The sequence below is a fragment of the Chelonia mydas genome, chromosome 9 (assembly GCF_015237465.2).
Source record: "Chelonia mydas isolate rCheMyd1 chromosome 9, rCheMyd1.pri.v2, whole genome shotgun sequence".
Taxonomy (NCBI): Eukaryota; Metazoa; Chordata; order Testudines; family Cheloniidae; genus Chelonia; species Chelonia mydas.
In genome coordinates, this window is record NC_057855.1 from 79,710,575 (window position 1) to 79,731,984 (window position 21,410).

The window sequence follows — 21,410 nt, forward strand, 5'->3', positions numbered from 1 at the left end:
CATGTACAGGATGAATCTGATTTGGCACATCCCTAGTTCCCATTGCCTGTTATGAAAAGCAAGTGTTAACTTTGATAGCCTTTGATTTACTCCTTCCTAAACCAGCTCAGAGTAAACAAGGTGTAGATAATAGAGCAGTCGGATAGTAACCTTGTTGGCAGGCCTAATCAACAAATGACACGGGGAAAGAGAAAAATCAGGACAATTTCTGCCTGTATCTAACAATTCTCAATGACAAATGCCCTCCTATTCCCCCAGATGCATTTTACTAATTTGGGGTCAGTTGGCTGGGATCTGAGGGCCTAATTCAGCTCTCATTTATATCATGGTGTGAAAATCTGGAGTAACTTCAGTGAAGTCAGTAGTTACCAGAGTAAGTAAAGGCAAGATTTGACCCTGAGAGCTCAGAGATGATTTAAAATTCAACTGGGCGAGTCTCTTTCATTCATCTCGCCTTTGCCCCTCTTCCCTGTACATCTCTTTCCTCCTTCCTTCCTCTATTTATTTTTATTTCCCCAATATACTAATCATAGGCAATAGCCGTGTAGGAAGAGATGCATGAAATACCATAGATACCCCATGGTGCGCAGTGCAGTAATGCATTCCAGAAGAAGGGACATGCTGGGTAGCATGTTCGGTTGGAGGGCTGGCACTGGCATAGCTAAAGCAACCTCTATATTGCTTTAGTATTTGATTTGCAGTCAGATGTTGTTAAGAAAGTACTGTGGCATGCCAATTCTATGATTTAAGATGTGCATGTTCTCTTGAGCCAAGTGTTCAATTTGACAGACCATCCCTTCACTTGAGTGACATAATCACTGCTTCTAAAGCTCAGATAGTGGCAGTAGTTATTGTCTCTGTAATCATAAAGCTTCCTGGGTACACTAGTAGACAGTCTCATATATTAATCCATATCTTCCCCTTGCCTCCCTCCCACACAAGTCTGGCATCAAGCAGCTTTTCTTGACTGTATTATATAAAGGCTCAAGAAGGACTGAAAGGGCAAAAAACTTCAGGCAACCTTACTGAATTGTTTCTGCATTATCTGCTCTGTCCATGACCTTCATTGTCTCTCATATTTGGGGCGTCCATCCAGGCTTTTGAATGGCAGTGTTACAGGATGCCAATTTCTATAAGTAACAAGTACTAGTGAGAATAAGGATGGGTATCAAGTCACCAATACAGGAGTGTCTACGGAAATGAGAGGATGGAACATTAGTGTGGGATTAACTATGGTCATGGATGTATTAAGCTGGTGAGCATGCCCAGATGTTTCCTGGGACTTGAATACCCAGGAGGAACGGGATGCTTCTGCAGTTACAAATATGCCATGCTTTCTTTCCAACTAACCTGACTCCCAAATGCTTATTAGACAATACAGTATGTTAATTTTCATAAACAGAACAAGAATTATATGTCAGGCCCTTGTTGCTGGTACATGCCAGCGGTCACTGTCTCTGTCTCTGTGTCCTTTCTAAAATGCCTGATCCTGGAGTCCTTTTGTGCAAGGGACACAGAGTCAGTCCATAACTGAAGAGTCACACAGCAAGAGATGACAATGGACCCTGGGGAGTTGCAGAGGGAAGGGCCAAGGTTAAGAATAAAGAATATGTGAGTTGCTTTATGTTGTGTACACATCTTGTTACCTTGAAATTATTTCTGTATATGATATGTGTATATATATGTGTGTGTATGTGTATAGAGGCGAGCTCATGAGTTAAGATGGAGTATTGCTAAAGCTTGTAGTCTCCACATTCCATACTTCCAAAAATTAGGATAGGCAACTATTGTCCTATAGATCTCTAGGGGGCTGTATTTGGCTCAATGGCTGCAGTCTGCTCATCCCTTACTAGTAAAATGTGTGATGAGGCCTTATCTCCTAGAAAAGAGATTTATTCAGTGTAGTGTTGCTAATGATTTTATTGTGAGTCATATGTTTTGTGGTTTTTTTTCTTAAAGCTCCTGATCCTGGAGTCCCGAGATTATGAAATAATCTCATTTTTCATTATAGAAATATAGTTTCTAGCCCTCCATGGTTGCCGAGAAAAGTTCGAAAATGTGACCTGAGTGCGCCTTAAAGGCTCCAAAACCAGAAAGCAAAGAAGAAAATGGAAATGTATAATTTTTAAGTCAATGTCAAAATTTTCTGGAGCCTGACTCATAATATTTGAACACTTGGGGTTGACAACACAACAGATCACTTATTAAAGGTGAAATAACTCCCTGTGACTTGGCCCCCTGATTGATATGGATTAGAGGGTTTGTAGGAGAAACAAGAATAAGCAGGAGGTTTCTGCCTGACAGTTCATCCTTTCCAGGAAAGTTTTTGGAGGCTGGATTTTTCAGATGGGAAACCCTCTTTAACTGAGAGCAACACAGCTGGGTTTCCTGTCACCAGATATGAGAAACTTGGGTAGGATTCCAGAGTTGTGCACAGCTATAAATAGTGCACTTATGACGCTCTCTCTCTCTTTTGTCAGTCACATCCAGAAATAATGAAGTCTGTCAGAGTGTATATTAAAGATAAGAGGATGAAAGGTGGCCTGATTCAACTAAAGCATGCTAGGTGCAACCCAATTAATACCAAGTTAGTGCGTTGCATCCTTCTGCTTCTTCACTCTGCTTTGCTCTGGCTTCATTAAAAAAAAAAAAAATGTAGGACCAGATTCGCTGCTACATCCCAGCTATGCCGAGACCTAGGGGACAGTGATAAATAACCACCTGGTGCTGCTTGTTGTTTCCTGAGTCAAGCCTGCCCAAACCACGAGGATCAGACTGAGGGGAGTTCTGTTCTCACAGGTCCTCTTCCCTGTCATGTCCTCAACACATCCACTTCTTCCCCTGTGTTGGGATATCTGGCTTTGGGTCTGGCTCTCCTCTAGTAACTTTTTGGTTACCACTGACCTATGCAGGAATCATGGAATTGGGGAACAAGGGGAAAAGATTTTGATTGTAATTGAAAAAGATTTTTGTTGAAAAACATTTTATTTATCCCTGACAACAGGAATGGAAATGGAGACCAAGAACTTGAGAATCAAATGCATTTCTTTCATGCATAAGCCTTATGGAAAAACCTGGAGAATTCAATTGAGATGATAAATTTTGTTTGGTTTTTTTGGACCATCCTTCATAAATCAATAGAGAACTGTATCCCTCCCCTAGAATTGTGCACCAAGAGCAGAAAGCAGGGGCCAGCTTTAACTGATACCGTGCTGTCCCCTCCCCTCCCAGTATGTGGCCTCCCATCAGTTTTATCTGTCCCCCTCTGCCTCTGAAGTTTTAATTTTGTCAGCTGGCATGAAAGGGAGTAGAGGGTCCTGAAAGGGGCTGTAGCAGGACTCATGACATCTCATGTTGTTTCTCTGGGCGTCAAGGAAAAAAGAGACCTCCCATTATCATGCCTGATGACAAAAATAATGAAACCACTATTGTATTTAAATACGTGTCTGTTCCAGAGACGGATTATCCCTCATAGGAGGCAGATTGGCCGAGAGGAATGAGGAACCGGGTAGGGAGTCAGAATTTCTACTTCTGGCCGTGCTGCCCACTCCCTCTGTGGCCTGGGGAGAGTCACTTCTCTCTCTCTGCGCCTCCTCTGACAAATAAGGAGAATGGCATTGACATGCCTGACACAAAGGGACTTGCTGTGAGGATTCCTTAGCTGTTGCCACAGAAGTGCGCCATATTTTATTGTTTTCTTCCCCGCCCAGTGCCACACTGGCTGACCCAATATATGTCAATGATAGAAAGTAGTTTGCGCCTCTAAGGGTGCATGATCTCACTGGTGAAGAACTCACCTGGGGTGTCTTTCCCTTTCACCCGTGCAGGGGTCTGTCGTTTCATTCTCCGGGTTAGAGAGCCTGGAAACAGAAAGAGGAGGAGGGAGAGAGATTTAAATAGTCAGAAAGAAGCAGAACCAAAGTGGTTGCGGGAGGTGAGGGGCATCAGCACAGGGGCTTACTCTTGAAAGCCTGATTGGATGGGCAGCTTGGTTCCAGTGTAATGGGGGCTTAGTAGTAATAAGAAGCAAGATCTAACTTACCTCCTTCACAGCTGTGAGCCGAAACCTAAATGAGTAACTCTGAGCACAAACGGATTTGCTGACTCTGCAGATTTGGGAATCCCATAGCGAAGGGGGATGAGGGAGAACCGAGGAGGCAGAGAAGAAGAGGTGAGGGGCAAATTATCATAAGTTCCACTGTTTTTATTCCCCCTCATTTCCTCCCCCGCACGTTTCCCGCCCCCATCCCTCCCAATTCCCCCTTGAATGCACACAGTTTTCAAAGCACATGTGGAAAAGGGAAGCAAGAAAAATCCCCCTCTGCCTGTGCTTCAAATAAATAAACAAAGTAAAATCCCAGGTAGTGAGGAGGCTGCTATTAACGTGCTCTTGACAGGCACGAGACTGCTGGGCTGAGGGAAGTCTGACTGAAGGGTTAGGCTGGGGGAGGGGGGCTTCTCTTTTCCTTTCAGCTCTCTGCAAGTGGTGGGTTGCCCCCCCCCCCCCAATAATAAGGACAGCATCAGAAGCAACATGCAGTGGCTAAGGGATGGCTCAGGAATGGTGAGTTCAGGTAGCTATGTCTTTCTCTTTTCCTCCTATTGCAGTACTTGGAAGGGAAAATAAGCCTCAGTCCTTTCTCCAGACTCCTTCTTTAACTCTCTGTCCTTGAAAATCATTGATCATGCTGTAGCCATTTTAGGGACCCTGCATTACAAAACTGCTGAGCCAAAGAAAAGATTAAAAGAAAGAAAATGACGTGGCAGAGATTTGGCAGGCTGGGGGAGGCTTTCTGGAGGGGTGCGTGTGTGTGAGGAATATCATTTTCCAGGGGTTAGCGTGCGGTGTGTCGGGTGAAACTGCTGGGTGAAAAGAATCACGGAGGGAGATAAGAGAACTGGAAATGGGGGTGTTGGTTGTCAACAGCATTGTTGCAAGTAGAACCGATCCGCTCTGTCTCTTCCATGGCAGATGAGTTGGGGTGTGTGTGTTTTATTTGTTACTAAGCTGTCGCGTTCCTGCTGTCACTTGGGTCTGGACTGTAAAACACCCATCTTAAAAGCGGAGGCTTCAGGAAAGCACTTTAAACGATGACAGCCAATTTACAGCTGTTCTTGCTGCTCGTGACTGGAGTGCAGCTTTGTGTTGATTTTTGTTGTTGTTGCGGTTGGGGAAGCCAGGGAAATTCCCCCACCTCAGGCAGGGCTATCTGTTCAATAACTTCTGGACTGAGAGACACAGTTCCCCCTTCCTTCCCTGGATTTCTCTCTCCTATAGAACTGCCTGTGCTTTGTAATATTATTTGCCTGAGCCCTTTCTTGATACACTAGGCTTTTTAATTTCAGTACAATTTCCCACGGTTGCTAACACCGCTGCATCTCCACTGAGGGTAGGAAATAGGGGAACCGTAGTGTAGACCGGGTCTGAGCAGGTTTAGCCAACATAGTGCTTAGAGCACAGGGGGTCTCCTGGGAGCTCAGTCTACATTTTGGCTACCGCTGGTGGAGCTGAACTGATCTTAGTGGTGGGGAACATTTCAGAAGAAGGCCTAGTATAGAAACAGCTGTAGGTTACCCACTGATCCCAGTCCATAGCTTTGAGACCTTTCGTGCAGGTTCCTCCTCCATCTTCCATCCCCTCTGAGAAATTTTATACAAATTTGAGCTCTAGAGGTTTACACTGCTTAAAGACTCTGAGCCCGTGATCTAAGCCAAGTGTAGGGATGTGGGCAGCTGCCCTTATGTCAGACACCATGGTATTTAGTATTTAATGTTTGTCTAGCACCCAGTACCGATTCAGGATTTTGTTTTTTCTTTTAAAAACATCCAGGCTTTTAATTTCTCCCCCCACCCCTCCATCCCATCCACCCAAGTGTAATTCTCCAATAATGACATTCTCCCTGCTCCAACTGGTGTCTAAGCAACCGAAGTCACCCCACACGAATTTGCCTATTTACATTTTCAGAGATTATCAAGTTGAAAGAGAGCAGTGGAGAAAGGCGCAATGGCTTTTTTCTCTTTTATTTTACCTCCTAGGCAACTACTGTGCTGTGATGGATGTGTGTGTGTGCGGGGGCTGGGGGAACTTTTCTAATTGCTACAGTCAAGATGAGGTGCTTTCACTCCCTCTTATCTGCTGATCTTTCTATTTGTCATCAGGAAGTGACACTTTATTTTTCACTGGTCACTCAGAGCCTCTTTCCCTACAACCCCTGTTTTAAAATCCAAATATGGAAACTGCTAAAGAGCCTATAATATTTTTGTAAACACGGTCTGGGAGATTCTTTTGAAAGTGAAAGTTTAGGCAGATGACCGATTCTGAAACAGATTTGATCCAGGAATGACCGAATACCTCTAATTCCTGCTGGGCGGGGGACAGGAAATGAATCCCAGTGCTATGATTTCTGTAGCTTTTTCAAAGGATTAACAATCACAAAAGTATTGAAATTATTCTATCTATCATTTGCAAAATGGAGCAGGCAATTGATAAAAACAAATAAGATTAGCATAGGAGATATGTATGAGCCGTAATGCCGCAGCATGGTGTGAAGGGGTTTACATGGTTTAAGCGATTTAAGAGGTGCCAGTCTTCTCTCAATGTTGAATCAAAGCTCCAGCATTTTGGTAGGGGGCGCTATGATGCTGCAGGTGCTGTCTCTTGGCTGAGCTGTGAAGCTGAGTTCCTGATCACGTGGCCATTAACAACTCTGCACACTACTCCCAAGACAAGGAGTGTTAACCCAGATGTCCGGGCCAAATTCCAATCCAAATAGTTATATTTCATCCTACTATTCCTCCCGTGGTTCCCATTGGGTAAGTTACTTTTTACTTTCTCTCTTTAAACTGTTGGGTCATGTTGCTGTGCTCTGTTGAACAGTTGACATATTCCATCCCAGATGTAGCTGCCCTTCAGTGGAGGCTGAAGTGGTCGGAATATATGTAGTCTAGAAAACATCATCAGAAAAGCAGTGCAGAAATGTAAAATGGTCTTATAACTATTACTTCTGGAGTGAGGTTCACTATTGCACTCACAGATGCTAGGCTGCCATAGCCTATGGTATGATAGAAAACCTTAACCTCTCATCCCAATGAAATTAGACCTGTTCTCATGAGCATCCATCAAGCTATCCACAACAGTTCTCACTTGTATAGATTTCATTGTTTTATGAATACTGATGAAAAGAAATCAAGAAAAGTATGTATCCGTTACAGCCATTGGGCCAGATTCTGCTCAGTTGCATTAAGTGTAAAACTGAAATAACGTCATTTATTTATAACATGATACATAAACGCTGCTTTTTACTATTCTCATCACTAGATCAAGACAAGGAGTTACACACATTCTTTTTCAATGCTAGTCACATATCAGAGACACATATCCATATATTTTACAGTTGGTCACAACTTTTATTCTGGTGGTAGGCTGTTTTTTATTTCTAAACCTGCCACTTAAACCTTGCTATTATTCTGTCATATTAAGTTGCTGGGTTTCTGCCTGTGCTGCTTTCAATTTTTTAAACAATTAATCTTTTGCCAATTACGCTCGCTTCCTGTGAGGGTATTTTACATGGTTCCTTGGTAGTGAGTAGGTTGCTAAACTCTGCGAGTATCTGTTTCTAACCCTGCAAGCTGAAACTAACTGACATTGCTAGTGATAAGGATAAATATACACAGTCGATCAGCAATGCAGGTAAGATGATTGTCCGGGTAGGAGTTTCCTCACTCAGAATAGTGATCCATCATGAAAATCAAATGAGCCATTTTAAAGTAATCCACATGATATGATATTTTCTGAAATGCCCCCAAGGTGGATTAAAGAAGTATGGTTTTTTTTCAAGCATTATCTGTATTTATTAAAGAAAATAGAAGCTTGTATCTGTAATATATCTTTGTTTCCTCTTTGAGTCTCATTCTGGGCTCAATCATGTGCCCATGGAAGGCAATGCCAAGGTTGCCATTGGCTTTACTAGGTTCAGAGTCAGGCCCCTTTAAAGCCGATTATCACAGCAAACCTTATTTTGTGCATTTTTTTTTTTTTAAGATCAGTTGCTGATTTTTCACATAATCATTTTTAAAAAAAATCCAAACTCTTGCAAATCAAAGTGGATAAAAATGTGACCTGAAATTAAACAAAAATTAATTACAAGAATACAAATGCAAAAGCTAGTGGAGAGGCCACGAGAAGCGCAAATCACCAGCTGAACTTCCGCATAATCTTATCTAACTTGTTTTTCCCCAGTTATCAGTATGTAAATCACACGGTCCTCCAGGTAGCACAGCTGACTCACACGCCAGCATTTGAATGGGTTCAATGTCAGAGAAAACTGGCTGAGAATCTGGACAATTTTCTTTTTTTAAAAGCTGAAGATCAACTCAGGAGATAAAAACCTCCCAATGCCCACGTGTAGGAGGACAATAGGATTCGTTTGAGGAGGCACTGAGCCCCTCAGCTCGCACTGAGATTAAAGGGAGCTGAGTGCCCTCAGCGGCTTGCAGACTCTGGCCCATTGTGATAATATGCACAAAGAGAATTGCGCTGTCCTGCACAGTGGATTGGGGCACTCCGAGAAGGAGAACGCTGCACCCTAACCCAGAGTTTTCATCACTGCTGTATGCTGCACCCTAACCGAGAAGGGCCCTTTCTCCAGGAAGAGAATGGTTATTTCAAGTCTATTCCCATTCATCTTGGACACTGTTGTCACAGAAGATTGACAGTTGGGTCAAATGTGCACTGGTTTTCTGTGCTGTTGATTAGAAATTCCTGAAGGATTAAGCTTGTTTCATAGTGGAATTTTCCCCACACATTATTTATTTTCTGAGCATATGTTGGACCATGATGATTTTCCCTCCATACCCATATCCTATACCCTTAAGACAGTTTGGATGTTTCAATGTTAGTCTCCCACTGGTTTTATTCTTATATGAGTGCACAGTAAACACATGGGATAATAAATAGTTGATAATGTAATAAATAATAATCAATACCTGGCATGGGATGAAGGTTGGTCCTGTGACTAAATCATAGGACAGAATCAGGAGACCTGGGTTTTATTCCCATCTGTGTCATAAAGTTGCCATGTGAACTTGGGCAAATCACAATCACTTCACCTCTCTGTCAATTCTCACATCTGTAAAATAGACATAATAATAACTTCCTTACCTCACCAGGGTGATGTGTTGATTCTGTTATTAATATTTGAAAGACACTTTGAGATCCTTGGATGGAAGGTGCCAGAGAAATACAAAGTATTATTTGTATAATATCAAGCAATATGCACCCATTGTGAAACCAAAAGCACCAAGTGGTTGGTCTGTCTGCCTGTCCATCCATCTCATGTCCATCACTGTAGTATTTGAGCATAGCAGTTGTCTTACTTTGCACTGACATTATATTTACTAAGAATTGATTTGTTTGAACGTAGGGATGCTTAAAAAAAGACTTCTTGAGAAATCTCTGAAATGCTTCACGTTCACATTCTCATCTATTTATGACATTAGCTTCTTCAGCTCCAAATTGTTGCTTTGGTGATCTTCCAGCCTGGCTGTTAGTTTGAACATGACTAATTCTTCCAGTGACTAAGCTGTTAGATAACAAAAAATCATCAAATTGTCTCAGCCTCCAGTAGTTTCCATTGTTATGAAAAGACATCTTGTCTAAAACAAAACAACACAAAAAACAAAACACCTGGCTATTATGTAATGTAGATAACCAATGGAAGGTGCATAGTATTAGAGAATGACCTAAATTGCAAATTTTGGTTCCAGATTATGAAATCCCTAAAATGTGAACATGTTTAGATCCTGGCATCTGACTTGGCCTATTATAGAGAGAGGGGCCAGATGCAAACTCTAGATCCTGGTTCAGGCCCCAGTTCAGCAAAGCACCTAAGTATGTGCTTAAATCCCATTGACCTCAATTAAACATAACACATGCTTAAGTTTAAGCACATGCTCAAGTGCTTTGCTGAAATGAGGCCTCAGATTTTGAACTCCCTCTTCCTCTCCCACAAAATTCAGGACTCAAGCTTCAGACATGTAATGTATATTATATCTAAACTAAATATTACGCTAGGAGAATAGTAAGGTTGCACAGTTAAGAACTCAGAACTCCGGAAATGCCAAAGCTGAGGGTTGCATGCATAGTTTAGCTCCACCCCATTTGTGCGTATGCATTACCATACACCTTTCATTATGTAGTCGCATACTGTTTTTCAAAGAATCCAACATAATATCAGAGAATTTTTTTCTGCAACCATAGATACGTGTGTTGCATCTTCTGCATCTGTATACTGGTCCACATCTGCCAGATAGACATAGTGACTTTCAGGCACTTTCTGATAACTCTTGTCATCTCTATGCCTGCCAAAATTTCCCAGTTTACTGTTGCCTCTTTCGTGTCATAAAAATGTCACCTTTGGACTTTGAAGTCCTGTGTGACTGATGAGGGAGGTAATCTTCTGGGATGAGGAGGGTAATCTTTGTTGTAGGTGGACTATTGTACTGCATTATATGGAGGACCAAATCCTGTACAGATTTTACATGGTGCATCCCCATCCCTGTCAGTGGGAGTGTGTGTGGTGGTGTCAGCCAGTGTGGAACATGGAATGAATCTCCTCTGATTTTAAAAAAGAAATTGATGTAAACTTCAAAAAATGCAGATAACATTCTCACGGATAAAAATATGACAATAAATCCATACATCCAGTGCCATCCAGTTGGAATTGCTATTTTTTCCTGGCATACTGGTGTCATCTCTTTCATTGAATGGGTGCCAGATCACTGGGTGTTCACTGGGCTCTTCTTTCATCTGTGAGTAGATGCTCGTGTTCTGAGAGGTGCTTCTAATACCCTGGGTTAATTTATATGAGATACACAAGGTCAGTGTATATCCTAACAAGATGATGTTCATCCAGTACCCACTGTTCATCTTGATGAGGGAAAATCAGGGCCAAATATAACCGACAGCCTCTCTAAGGGGCAGGAGAAAAACAAGCAGCTGGGGAAAAGGAAAAACCAACAACTGATTTTTAACCAGTCCTTATTCTTTGCATGTGGTCTAATGGCTAGAACAAGGAACTGGGAGTTAGGACCATTGGTTCTATTCCCACCTCTGCCACTGACCTGCTTTGTGACCCTGAGCTAGTTGTGGAATTCTCCCTGTGCTCCACTTTCCTCATGGATAAAAAGGACGTGTTAATATTTCTTGTAACAAGGCAGTCTGCTTCTTTAAGGGCCAGGGGGCATGTGGCCAGCCTGCCCTGTTCTGAGACAGAGCCCTTTTTAGAACAGGTGTTTGGGCCGAGGAGAGGGGATTATTAGACCCTGCTGGGAAGGGGTCAGATGATTCCTAGAAAGGGCTGAAGAGCTCGGCGGAAGGGAGGAGCTGGGGGAAGAAAGTTGGCTTCTAAAGCAGGTGGGAGAGATGCAAGGGGAAGGGCTCCTGCAAATAGCTTTCGGTTGGTGTTCCTTTGTGAGTTCTACATATAAAGAATTAAACTGTGCCCTGAAGGAAGGGCCTGGACAGACTTTTGGCATGGTGTTAGTCCTTCCTGGGCTGGGGAGACAGAGGCTAGCAGCTTAGCCTTCCCTATCCTGAAAGGCTAATAGGAGACTTAATTAATGACTGTTAGTCAAACTTTGTTAAGAACTCCTTGGATGAAAGTTGCTAGAAGAGTGCACTACATTATTGTTATTGGTATTTCAAATTCTCAGGTCTTTGATGAGGGAGCAGTGTGAATTTCTTACACTACATCAGGGGAGGTGCCTTGAGCAGATCTGATCTTAACCCATGCCCTGAAAAGGGAGACTGTCTGTACTGCAAAGGGTCTAATTAAACCATCTCTTTCTACAAGGATTGCCAGCAACCCACAGCTGAGTGGAAAACTTTCTCTTCTCCTGCCCTTTCCTCTGAAAGACTTATGGTGTTGTTTGTTAGTATGTACATCATGGATCATACTGTTTTCATTCTGCCCAACATGTCAGCACTGCACTATTAATTGCTGGACCCCATCAGGCTTAGACAGCTGAAAACATTCTATTAGATGTGCTCTTTAGCAGCACAGGAGAGGTGATGCGTTGACTTTTAAAGAATCTTACTATGTTGTGGCAAAACTGAAACACATCCTTGATTCTCACATGGAACAGCTTTGTATCCTTTCTGCTTTTGAGCATCTGGCTCCTTCTTCCTCAAGTACACCATCAGGCACACTGCCCATGGGTTCTATAAGATTGCTCCCAGAAGGTGAAATCAATCTCCACTTGCAGCCATCAGATTTCATGTGGAGATCTTTGCAAGGTTGTGAGAGGAAACTGAACGTTCACCTTCCACCTATGGGGCAGGGATAGCTGCTACCATCCTCTACAAACCATGGGGTAAATCTAATCAATGAACCAGCACTTCCACCCAAGGCTTATCTATCCCCAAAGCCTTAAATGAGTCAACCTATTGGGGATGGCACAGAGATCCTCTTTCAGGACAGGCAGGGGTGCAAGGACTCCTGTAGTCACTCCACCTTTTCCCTTCAGCACCGTGTGGCTTAATGCTGTGGACAGCCTTGCATCCATCCTCTGTTCCCTCTATAAATTTCCCCCATGGAGAATGCTGAGGGGGACTATTTCCAAGCATTTTTTTGAAGAGCGGAGTGAGTGTAGGCATGAGGTTGTGCACTGAGCCTTCAAGGGGTACAGAACACACCAGGGTAGCCTGGGAAGGGAGTGAGCCAATGTGACATTAACCCAGCTTGGTGCCCTCAGGTTTCTGGGCTGTTGCGGGGGCTAAAATGGCCTCAGTGTAAGTTAATCAGCCAGGGAGCTAAGTTGCAGCAGCTCTGCCTTAGCTGCTTACAGGCAACTCTGCAACCCTCAACACACACCCTTAATGTGCCCCCTCCTGCTCATGGCCCCACCCATGTGCACCCTGAGGTGGCCTGCATAAGGCAGTTGGTAGCATAACAGTGCAGTGCCTGCACCAAATATATTCTCCTTCAGCTGGCTGGGACTTTTACAGCCTCTCTTCATCAGCGTAGAGGGGTTATACTTGTAACATATAGGAGAATCCATCCAAGTGCATGTCCCTATAAAGTGTTTGAGAAAAACAGAGAGGAGGGCAGAACGTGAGCTGAGCACCAAAACAGGACTTGTGACGATGTCTGTTACCACTTCAAACCACAGCTTCAGGGAGAAAAAGGAGGGAAGCAATTAGCTCCTCAAAGCAGAGACTAGACAAAGCTGGGAGCATTTCTCATATGTACTCCTTTCATGAGAGGAGTAAAAATGTCAGTGTTTGCCTGGTGGAAACATGTCACACAAGGAATGAGAGGGGGCTCTTTTCCAACCCAAAATGACTTCTGCAATGTCCTGCAAGTGAGTTGTACAGGATGCAGGACAAGCTGTCCCATGCAGTTCAGGACAGGGGGCAGCTGACTTATTTCAACCAGTTGGGATAAACCAAGAACCCACTGGAATCTTTGCCCAAAATGCCAGCTGAAGCCAATGCCTGAACCCCGAGCAGGAATTTCCCCACACCGAGTTCCCCTATCAGCCCACCCAGTGGTCAAACCAACCAAGATGAAGAACATACCAAGAATATGTCATCTGAAGGTTCAAGTGGTGTATCTACATCCGAACAGCCCAAAGCACAAATACAGCTACCTACTGAAGAAACAGTGTCTCCACAACAAAAGGCAGTTCCTGATGTTTGTCGGTCAAACTTTTCCCATTTATTGAAGTTACAAAAGATGGCTACTTGTGCACCTCTTGCAAAAAAGCTTATGAATAAGGAAAGCTTCCTATTGCTACAATTGGTAAAAGTGGAGGAGTTTGGTTTGCCAGACCAATCAGCAAAGCCAATGCTGACAAACTATATGAAAAGGCTGCAAAACACCAAGTCTCTGGACTGCGTCAACATGTAGAAAGCCTTACAAGCCAACCACCGTGAAAGCCAATTTTAGAAGTTCTTTATGAGATGGTTATTGCTGGAGACTCAACACAGTTTATGTGAATAAATATGGCTGTCACATCATACTTTCTATTTTAGCAAGAGATACCACACACTACAAACTAGAGGCCAATGTTAAGTGCATTGACACTTGTTAACCCTAGGGTTGGACGCTGATTCCAAACAAGACCAGCGAATGCTCACTATCTTTCTGTCAAGAAACTCAACTGACTGGTTAGAAGCATGCAGTACAACTGTGAAAGACTCAGCAGTTGAAAAAGTGAAGAACTCTCTCATCAAATTCAAAAAAATTTACATACATGGCTGAAGAATGTATTGATGCAAATGGGTGTCAAGCATTGTCATTGCATATGTTATCTTGATGTTAGTGGTAGGCCAGTAGGTGCATTTCTAGATGTTCAGGTTATAGAAGATACATCGACTGCATCTGTGACAACCTGCATTTTAGAAGAGTTAAATACTTGTAAATTGGACCACAAACAGATGGCTGTTTGTGATTTGATGAAGCTGCAAACTTCTCTGGAAGACATGGTAGAGTAGAAGCTTTGCTCAGAGAAAAGTGTAACCCTAATCTCTCCTATACACACTGCAGAGGCCATCTTAACTTCAGTACCCAAAAAAATAATGGAGCAAATAATTAATCTATTTTCAAACATCTAAAAGATAATAAGGAGATAAGTAAGAGTCAGCCTGGATTTGTCAAGAACAAATCATGTCAAACCAACCTAACAGCTTTCTTTGACAGGCTTTGTGGATGGGGGGAAGTGGTAGATGTGGGATATCTTGACTTTAGTAAGGCTTTTGATACCATTTCACATGACCTTCTCATAAACAAATTAGGAAAATACAACTTAAATGGAGCTACTATAAGGTAGGTGCAATACTGGTTGGAAAACCATTCCCAGAGAGTAGTTATCAATGGTCACGCTAGAAGGGTATTTCGAATAGGGTCCCGCAGGAATTGGTCTGGGGTAAAGTTCTGTTCAATATCTTCATCAGTGATTTAGATTTAGAACCATTTGGCTTTTGGTCACAGATTTAGTACTGACCAAACAATAAGTGACTGGACTGGAAGCTCTAACTATTTGATTTCTGCCCAAAATTCATAAACCAGGCCCTGATCCATTTGGAACCGTGTTTCTTACAGCTGTCATTTTAACATAGCTTGTTGTGTCTGAAAGCACGTTATTATTACTAGTAACTTGCGATCAAGATTTAAAAAGTAAATCAAATTGGGAAGTGTCACTATCCTTATTCCACTATCCTTATTAGTTTGTTAAAAACATGTCTCCTGTAAGAGGCTGCTCTCAGCATGAGGCTGGATGTGAAATTTAGTGACTTCTTACTGTTGTACACAACAGAGACACAAGGTGGGTGAGGTAATATCTTTTACTGGACCAACTGCTGGTGGTGGGAGAGACAAGCTTTTGAGTTAAAGATACTCAGAGTGTCACAGCTAAATATGATGTGTAATAGCATATGTAGTTAGCCCATGTTCTGGGTTGTACACAATGGCTGTTTCCTTAGCTGTTTTATGCCAAAAGAATGTGATGTGGGTTGGGAAATCCTTGTGAAAAACATGTAACTGTACTAAAAACACAGTCATACTCTACCTACCTGTCTCAGGGTCTTATATGGCCCCCACACCCTGGTATCTGAGCACCTCACAATCTTAGTGAGACACTATTATCCCTGTTTTACAGATGGGGGAACTGAGGCACAAAGAGACTTGCCCAGCTTCATGTAGGAAGTCTGTGGCAGAACAGGGAATTGAGCCCAGGTCTCCAAAGTGCCAGGCTCTAGCCACTGGACCATCTTTCCTTTCTCTATTAGTGAATTCAGAGACAGCAGAGATTTCAATGAGAATTGAACTGTTGAAAGCATAAGTCCCTACTGCTTGAGCTAAAGGAGTGTCTCCTTTAGTTGTGAGTAAGTCCATTATAGTCACTGGGGTTATCCCCTAGTGGGAGACATGATCACATGCCTTAAGCCAGTTTATTACAAATGCAGATATGTGGCATGAGTCTGTGGGAACTGGTGCTGCTTCTTTAACGACATAAATCTCAAAATTAACAAGATTACAGTTGGTATTTTTTCAGTGGCCTCTCCAATTTTCTCTGTATTTGAGTCCAGTACATTAAAAAAAGTGAAATTTCTCAGTGGAAGCTACTTGGACCATTCCTTATTTGTATGGTCTGTGTTATGCCTTCAGAACTGCCTCCTGACTTCTGATACTAAAGATGTCATCCTTGAACTCTCATTGTAAATTGTGGTTGTGAAAGCTCCTGTAATGTGAGTGTATGTGTATGCTGTCCCTGAGTGTATACACTAAGCCCACAAGGAGTTCAGATTTAGATTTTTGGTGTTTAGCACAAAGAATGACACACTTGAATCTCTTCTCTTGTCCTGCACATTTGTACCCTTTCTAGTGTCCTACCAAATATTCTGCTGAGACACATAGTGGCAATTACCAGATGCCATGTTTGTGAGGTTAGCACACAGCAGAAGCCCCTACTGATTCTGTTTGTAGGAAGTAGAGATGAGTGTGAGCCACAAGGCTAGGTTCCAGATCCAAACTCTCCCAGAGTCCAAGGGCGACTGGGTCTGGGATTTTGGTTTGGTCCATTTTAGAGACGGAGACCAGCCGTAAGTTAGGGTTCCTCTCAGTGGTGCAAGTACAGTGATATGGTCCGATACGCCGTACCTGTAAGATATTTATAGCCGGTATTCCGTACCACAAAGACACAGAAGGAGCAGAACGTGGGGCTTCCCAGCAGCCCCACGCCAGCAACTCCACACCAGAGGACAGGGCTGAGGGCAAGGCTGGGAGTGGTTAGGCTTGCTGAGTGGCAAGGCTGGGCTCTCCCAGGAATCACAGCGGTGAAAGAAGCAGAACGAGCAGCTCCTCCAGCATGGCTGTATCACCCCAGCCCTGACCCCAGCCCTGTCCTCTGGTGAGGCTGCTGTACAGACCCCAGACAGGAGACGCAGCTGCGTGGAGGGGCTGGGGGCGGGGCTGGTACAGCCGCCCTGGAAGAGCTGCCGGTTTGAGGTCACCCAGGGGCCCCATGTTCTGCTTCTTTCGCCGCTGTGGTTCCAGAGAGCCTTGCGGTTCAGAAGTCTCCAGCGCAGCGGGAGGAGGACTGAGCCCCCACCCTGGTAACGTGGGATGGATCATGGGGAGGGGATAGGGAGAGCGCAGGCGCCCCCAGCTGTGGGTGCGGCAGGGAGGAGTCACGTGGGGAGGTCATGTGCCCCCCTTTAGCTGGTGCCCCCCCCCCCCTTTGTGTCCCTCCGATGAGTGCAGCGTACTGGTAAGAAATGAATTCTACTTGCACCACTGGTTCCTCTGAGTTTTAGGTTAATCAGATCCATTGCAGTTGTAGGAGGAGTCCCTGGCAAAGTTCAGACCCAGACTGGAACTTCCTCAAAGTTCAGAGGTGTTCGGATCTGGGGGTTTGAAACAGGTTTATCTGAGCTGGAAAAAAAACAGCCAGTGGAGAATATGAATGAATTTGGAAAATCATGACATCACCAACAAATACTCCACACCCTTTCAATGTATTTGTCCTTCTGGATAGTTTGAAGCGGTAGAATATATGCATCAGGCTGAAGAACCCTAGAAACACTCCTTAAAACTAGAAAGTGCAAGTTCAGAGAGAAATACTCCGGCAGATCTGTCAGGCTGGTGAAATCTGGTCAGTGTGTATTAATGAGGCAGTTGTGTTGTTTTGGGCAAGTTTATAAAGCAGCTTCTTGTAAATATGCAGGTTGAAATCATCCTTCACTGTCTCCTCCTGAATGAGAAATGTTCTGTTTGAACTGAACCAGGGACCTCAGCCATTGGTGATGAAGTTTTGCTTTTATTTTTTTTATTGTTTTTTTTTTTAAGGGAAGCAGAAGAATCCATCTTACATCACACATAACACAAGCCTACACTTACTCCTGACATACATCAACACAACACAGCATAGCCTACACTTACTCTAGACCTAGTCAGAAAATGGTAAATATTTTGTAGTCTCAATCTAGCTCCCAGTAAACAGAAACAGAACATCACAGAAACCATTAGCATCCTCAGCAGAAGCCATAGTGTGAATGAGCCATGGAGCTTGGACTCCCCTCCCACCCCCAAAATATTCCTTCCTTGCCAGGATGGGCTGAGAGTGTGGGGCGAGCTTGCACAGTTACTGTCTGGGCTGTACCTATTCTATGAGCTAAAGATCCAGCACCGTGGTGGACAATCTGTGGCCCGTGGGCTGCACACAGGCCGTCAGGGTAATCCACTGGCGGGCCACGAGGCAGTTAGTTTACGTTGACCTTCCACAGGCACGGCCACCTGCAGCTCCCAATGGCCGCAGTTCGCCGTTCCCAGCCAATGGGAGCTGCGGGAAGCTGCGTGGGCCGCAGGGACATGCTGGCTGCCGCTTCCTGCAGCTCCTGTTGCCTGGGAATGGTGAACCACGGCCATTGGGAGCTGCGGGCGGCCATGCCTGCGAACAGTCAATATCTCGCGGCCCGCCAGTGGATTAACCCTCGCGGGCCACAGGTTGCCCACCACTGATCCAGAACCTTTCACCAGCGCTGAACGTGACAGACTGGCAAAGTGGGTGGCAAGTCTGGTGCCAGGCCTGCTAGAAGGTAACCGCCTCTGCTGCCGGAGAAAGGACTTTCTCTTTTAGGGTCAGTGGTAGAGGCCTGTTCTTTGGTGTGGAGGTTCAAACCCTACTGGCAACTTAGGAAGGAGTCTGTTACATAAACTCACCCAATAGACAGAGGGGAAAATAAAATAAGCCCAACAGCAAACATCTATTTCTTTAACAGAGCTTTAAATGACAGCTCAGACCTAGGGCCTGATGCTAATCTCACACTGGTGTAACCCCATCAGCTTCATTGGTGTGAGGTCAGGATTGGATCCCAATCACTTTGAACGCCATCAGGAGTACTTCTATCGCTATTCTATGCACTGTTCTATCATGAAGGTGTCCTGACAAAAACACTGCCTCCTGCTGATGTGACTATCATGTAACCTACACTAACCTTCTATGCGGCTTTGTCGCCTTCTAAGGATTGGATCACGCAGAAGTTTGTCTGAGTCTGCTACTGCCTCCCTTCTAAGGAGGCTGGTCTTTTAGCTTAAGTAGCCAAAGCTTATGCTTTTTACATCTAGAGGTCTTGAGTTCAGACCCTGGATATCTCCTCTGGGTCAGGGGGTGGTGTTGTTATATCCCACTGCAACAGAAGTAACATGCCAACTCAGATCTTTAATGACTAGGATCATGTGATGAGAGAAGATGGCTCAAGGAGGCTTGGGCACCATCCACTTAAATTAAAGAGCCTAGCATCTTTCTGAAATCTTGACAGTTTTTAATTTCAATGAAAATGACACTCAGTTCTTGCATGTCATCCTGGTCTCCATGCATAAACTTCCTGAGTAAATTCTCAGGAGCAGATTTCCTGGAATGCATCGAAGATCAGCCCTGATTTTCACATTTCAGCATGTAAGGTATCTGCATTGGCAGTGTTTCTACATTCGTTTTACCCTTACTGCCATCAATCATTTGCTTTTCAGAATTCACTGAGTCTGGAGAGGGGACAGGAACTGGGAAACAGAGTATTGTATATTTATCTTTAAGGACCTAAATGACCTGTGGGGGTTGGGGGTGGGGGGGAAAAGAGGGTTGTTTTGTATTTTTGTTTTCTTAGTGTAGGAATCAACTTCCTGGATGATTGTAGCATAAATAAAGTTACTACAATCCCTTTTCCCTTTACGCCTGTGTCCACGGGATTAAGGTATAATTTAGCTCTCTGGGTGGAGAAATCTATTCGCAATGCAGCACGTGCAGTACCAAAGACAAAAAGATTGTGCAGTGAGGTATTTATAATTTGATAGCATATATGGTGCTGTGCAGAACTGAGAAGAGATAGTCCCTTACTCCTCAAAATGTACTGTCTCTTTTTCAGACCCACACTGAGGTTCCAAATGTTTGGATGTGGCTTGCTCCTTATGACAAGGGGCATAATAAGCACTCAGCTTCTCTGCCTGTGGCACATAATAGTCTAGTCTCCTGTGGGCTGTAATGCTTTGGTCTCTTTTCAGTTGTTGGGTTTGGTGTGCAGGTGGCTGGATGGTGCTGGTGGCCTGTGAGATACAGGAAGTCAGATGAAATGAATCGGTGGTTCCTTCTGGCATTAAGCTCTGTGACTGTGTGATGCTCTTGCCCTCTTTATCCCCTCCCTAAACTGAACAACCTCCTAGAAATAACAGTATCATTCATCCAAAGATTAAATCCACAATACACACAGTGCCTTGATCAAGGTTACACAAGAAGCCTGTGGACTAGAACGCAGGTCTCCTGAGGCACCATCCTGTGCTCTAACCACTAGACCACAGGCTCTGTTCCATGAAGTGATGTCTTTTCGGAACTGCTTTAAAAGCAGAAGAAACTGTCCTGCTCCTCACTGCCATACTAAATGGAAGACTCATGTCTGGTTCCAGCGTTTCCTTTGCATTTGACTGACAGCCAAGTTCCCTTCACTGCCTGGTCACTGGAGCTGATTAGTATGCGAAAGGGCCCGCCTCACATTGAGAGATGCAGCAGCAGCAGCAGCTTGCCGAGCTGTCACACTCACACAGGCTTCTTATCTGCACTGGCTTGATGAATTAAAAAGCAAGCCAGCCAGCAAGAAAGAGAAGGAGAGAGAGAGGGGGGAAGAGAAAGAGAGAGAACCTTGCAGCCAGCATTTGCCTTTTGGTTTTTTTTTTTAAAGGAAGGATTTTGCGTCTGAAGTGATCACTGCTTGTGATGAGGCTTCACTTAGCAGGCTCCAGAATGAGCTAGAGGCGGCAGATAGGGGGATAAACAAACAAACAAACAAAAAATCAGACCAAACCCAAATACCAACCAGCAAACCAAACCAGGAACAGTTTTCTCCTTTATTCTAGCATGGTGGATGTATGGACAGTCTTACAGAGCAGAGGTTGACATCTCCAAATCTACCAGCCCCACATCTTGAACACTACAGTGTTCTGCATTGCACCATGACCTTGGATGTTCAAACGGTGGTCGTTTTTGCAGTGATCGTAGTGCTATTGCTTGTGAATGTCATACTCATGTTCTTCCTGGGCACTCGTTAAATGGATTTTTTCTCCTGAGCTGTTGGGGGCTACTGCCACTAGCAATTCAACAAGAGAGCGAGAGAGAGAGAGAGAGAGAGAAAGGACAGAGAGAGAGAGAGAGAGAAAGAGAGAGAGATTTCTTACTGAGGGGGGAAAACGCACTGAGCTTCAACATGGCCTCGCTGTGATATGTATGACGTTGGTATATTATCTCTCCGTAAATCTTTTGTCATGTCTTGTCTTTTAAGTATGCCTGTAAGTGTAGCTGCTTATTGCCTGGATTTTAAATGTGATAAATAATAATAATCCATTCATATGTCTCTTGGTTACAGA

General features: G+C 43.9%; 1 protein-coding gene across 13 annotated transcripts in view; it reads left to right on the forward strand.

The window, feature by feature from the left end:
* The window catches only part of ARHGEF9 (Cdc42 guanine nucleotide exchange factor 9), a 302,987-nt gene that overhangs the window by 130,896 nt on the left and 150,681 nt on the right, over positions 1-21,410 (forward strand). For 3 of the 13 annotated variants that reach the window (XM_037908836.2, XM_043522548.1, XM_037908840.2), the window contains exon 1: positions 20,540-21,268. The exons of 4 other annotated variants lie outside the window; for them this stretch is intronic. In XM_037908836.2, coding sequence (XP_037764764.1) covers positions 21,061-21,268 — 208 coding nt within the window. In that variant the 5' untranslated portion in view covers positions 20,540-21,060. Of the gene's footprint in view, positions 1-4,402; positions 4,575-6,282; positions 6,814-20,539; positions 21,280-21,410 lie in introns of those variants that run through there. 6 more of the 13 variants (XM_043522551.1, XM_037908841.2, XM_043522550.1 and 3 more) reach the window with 6 other exon arrangements.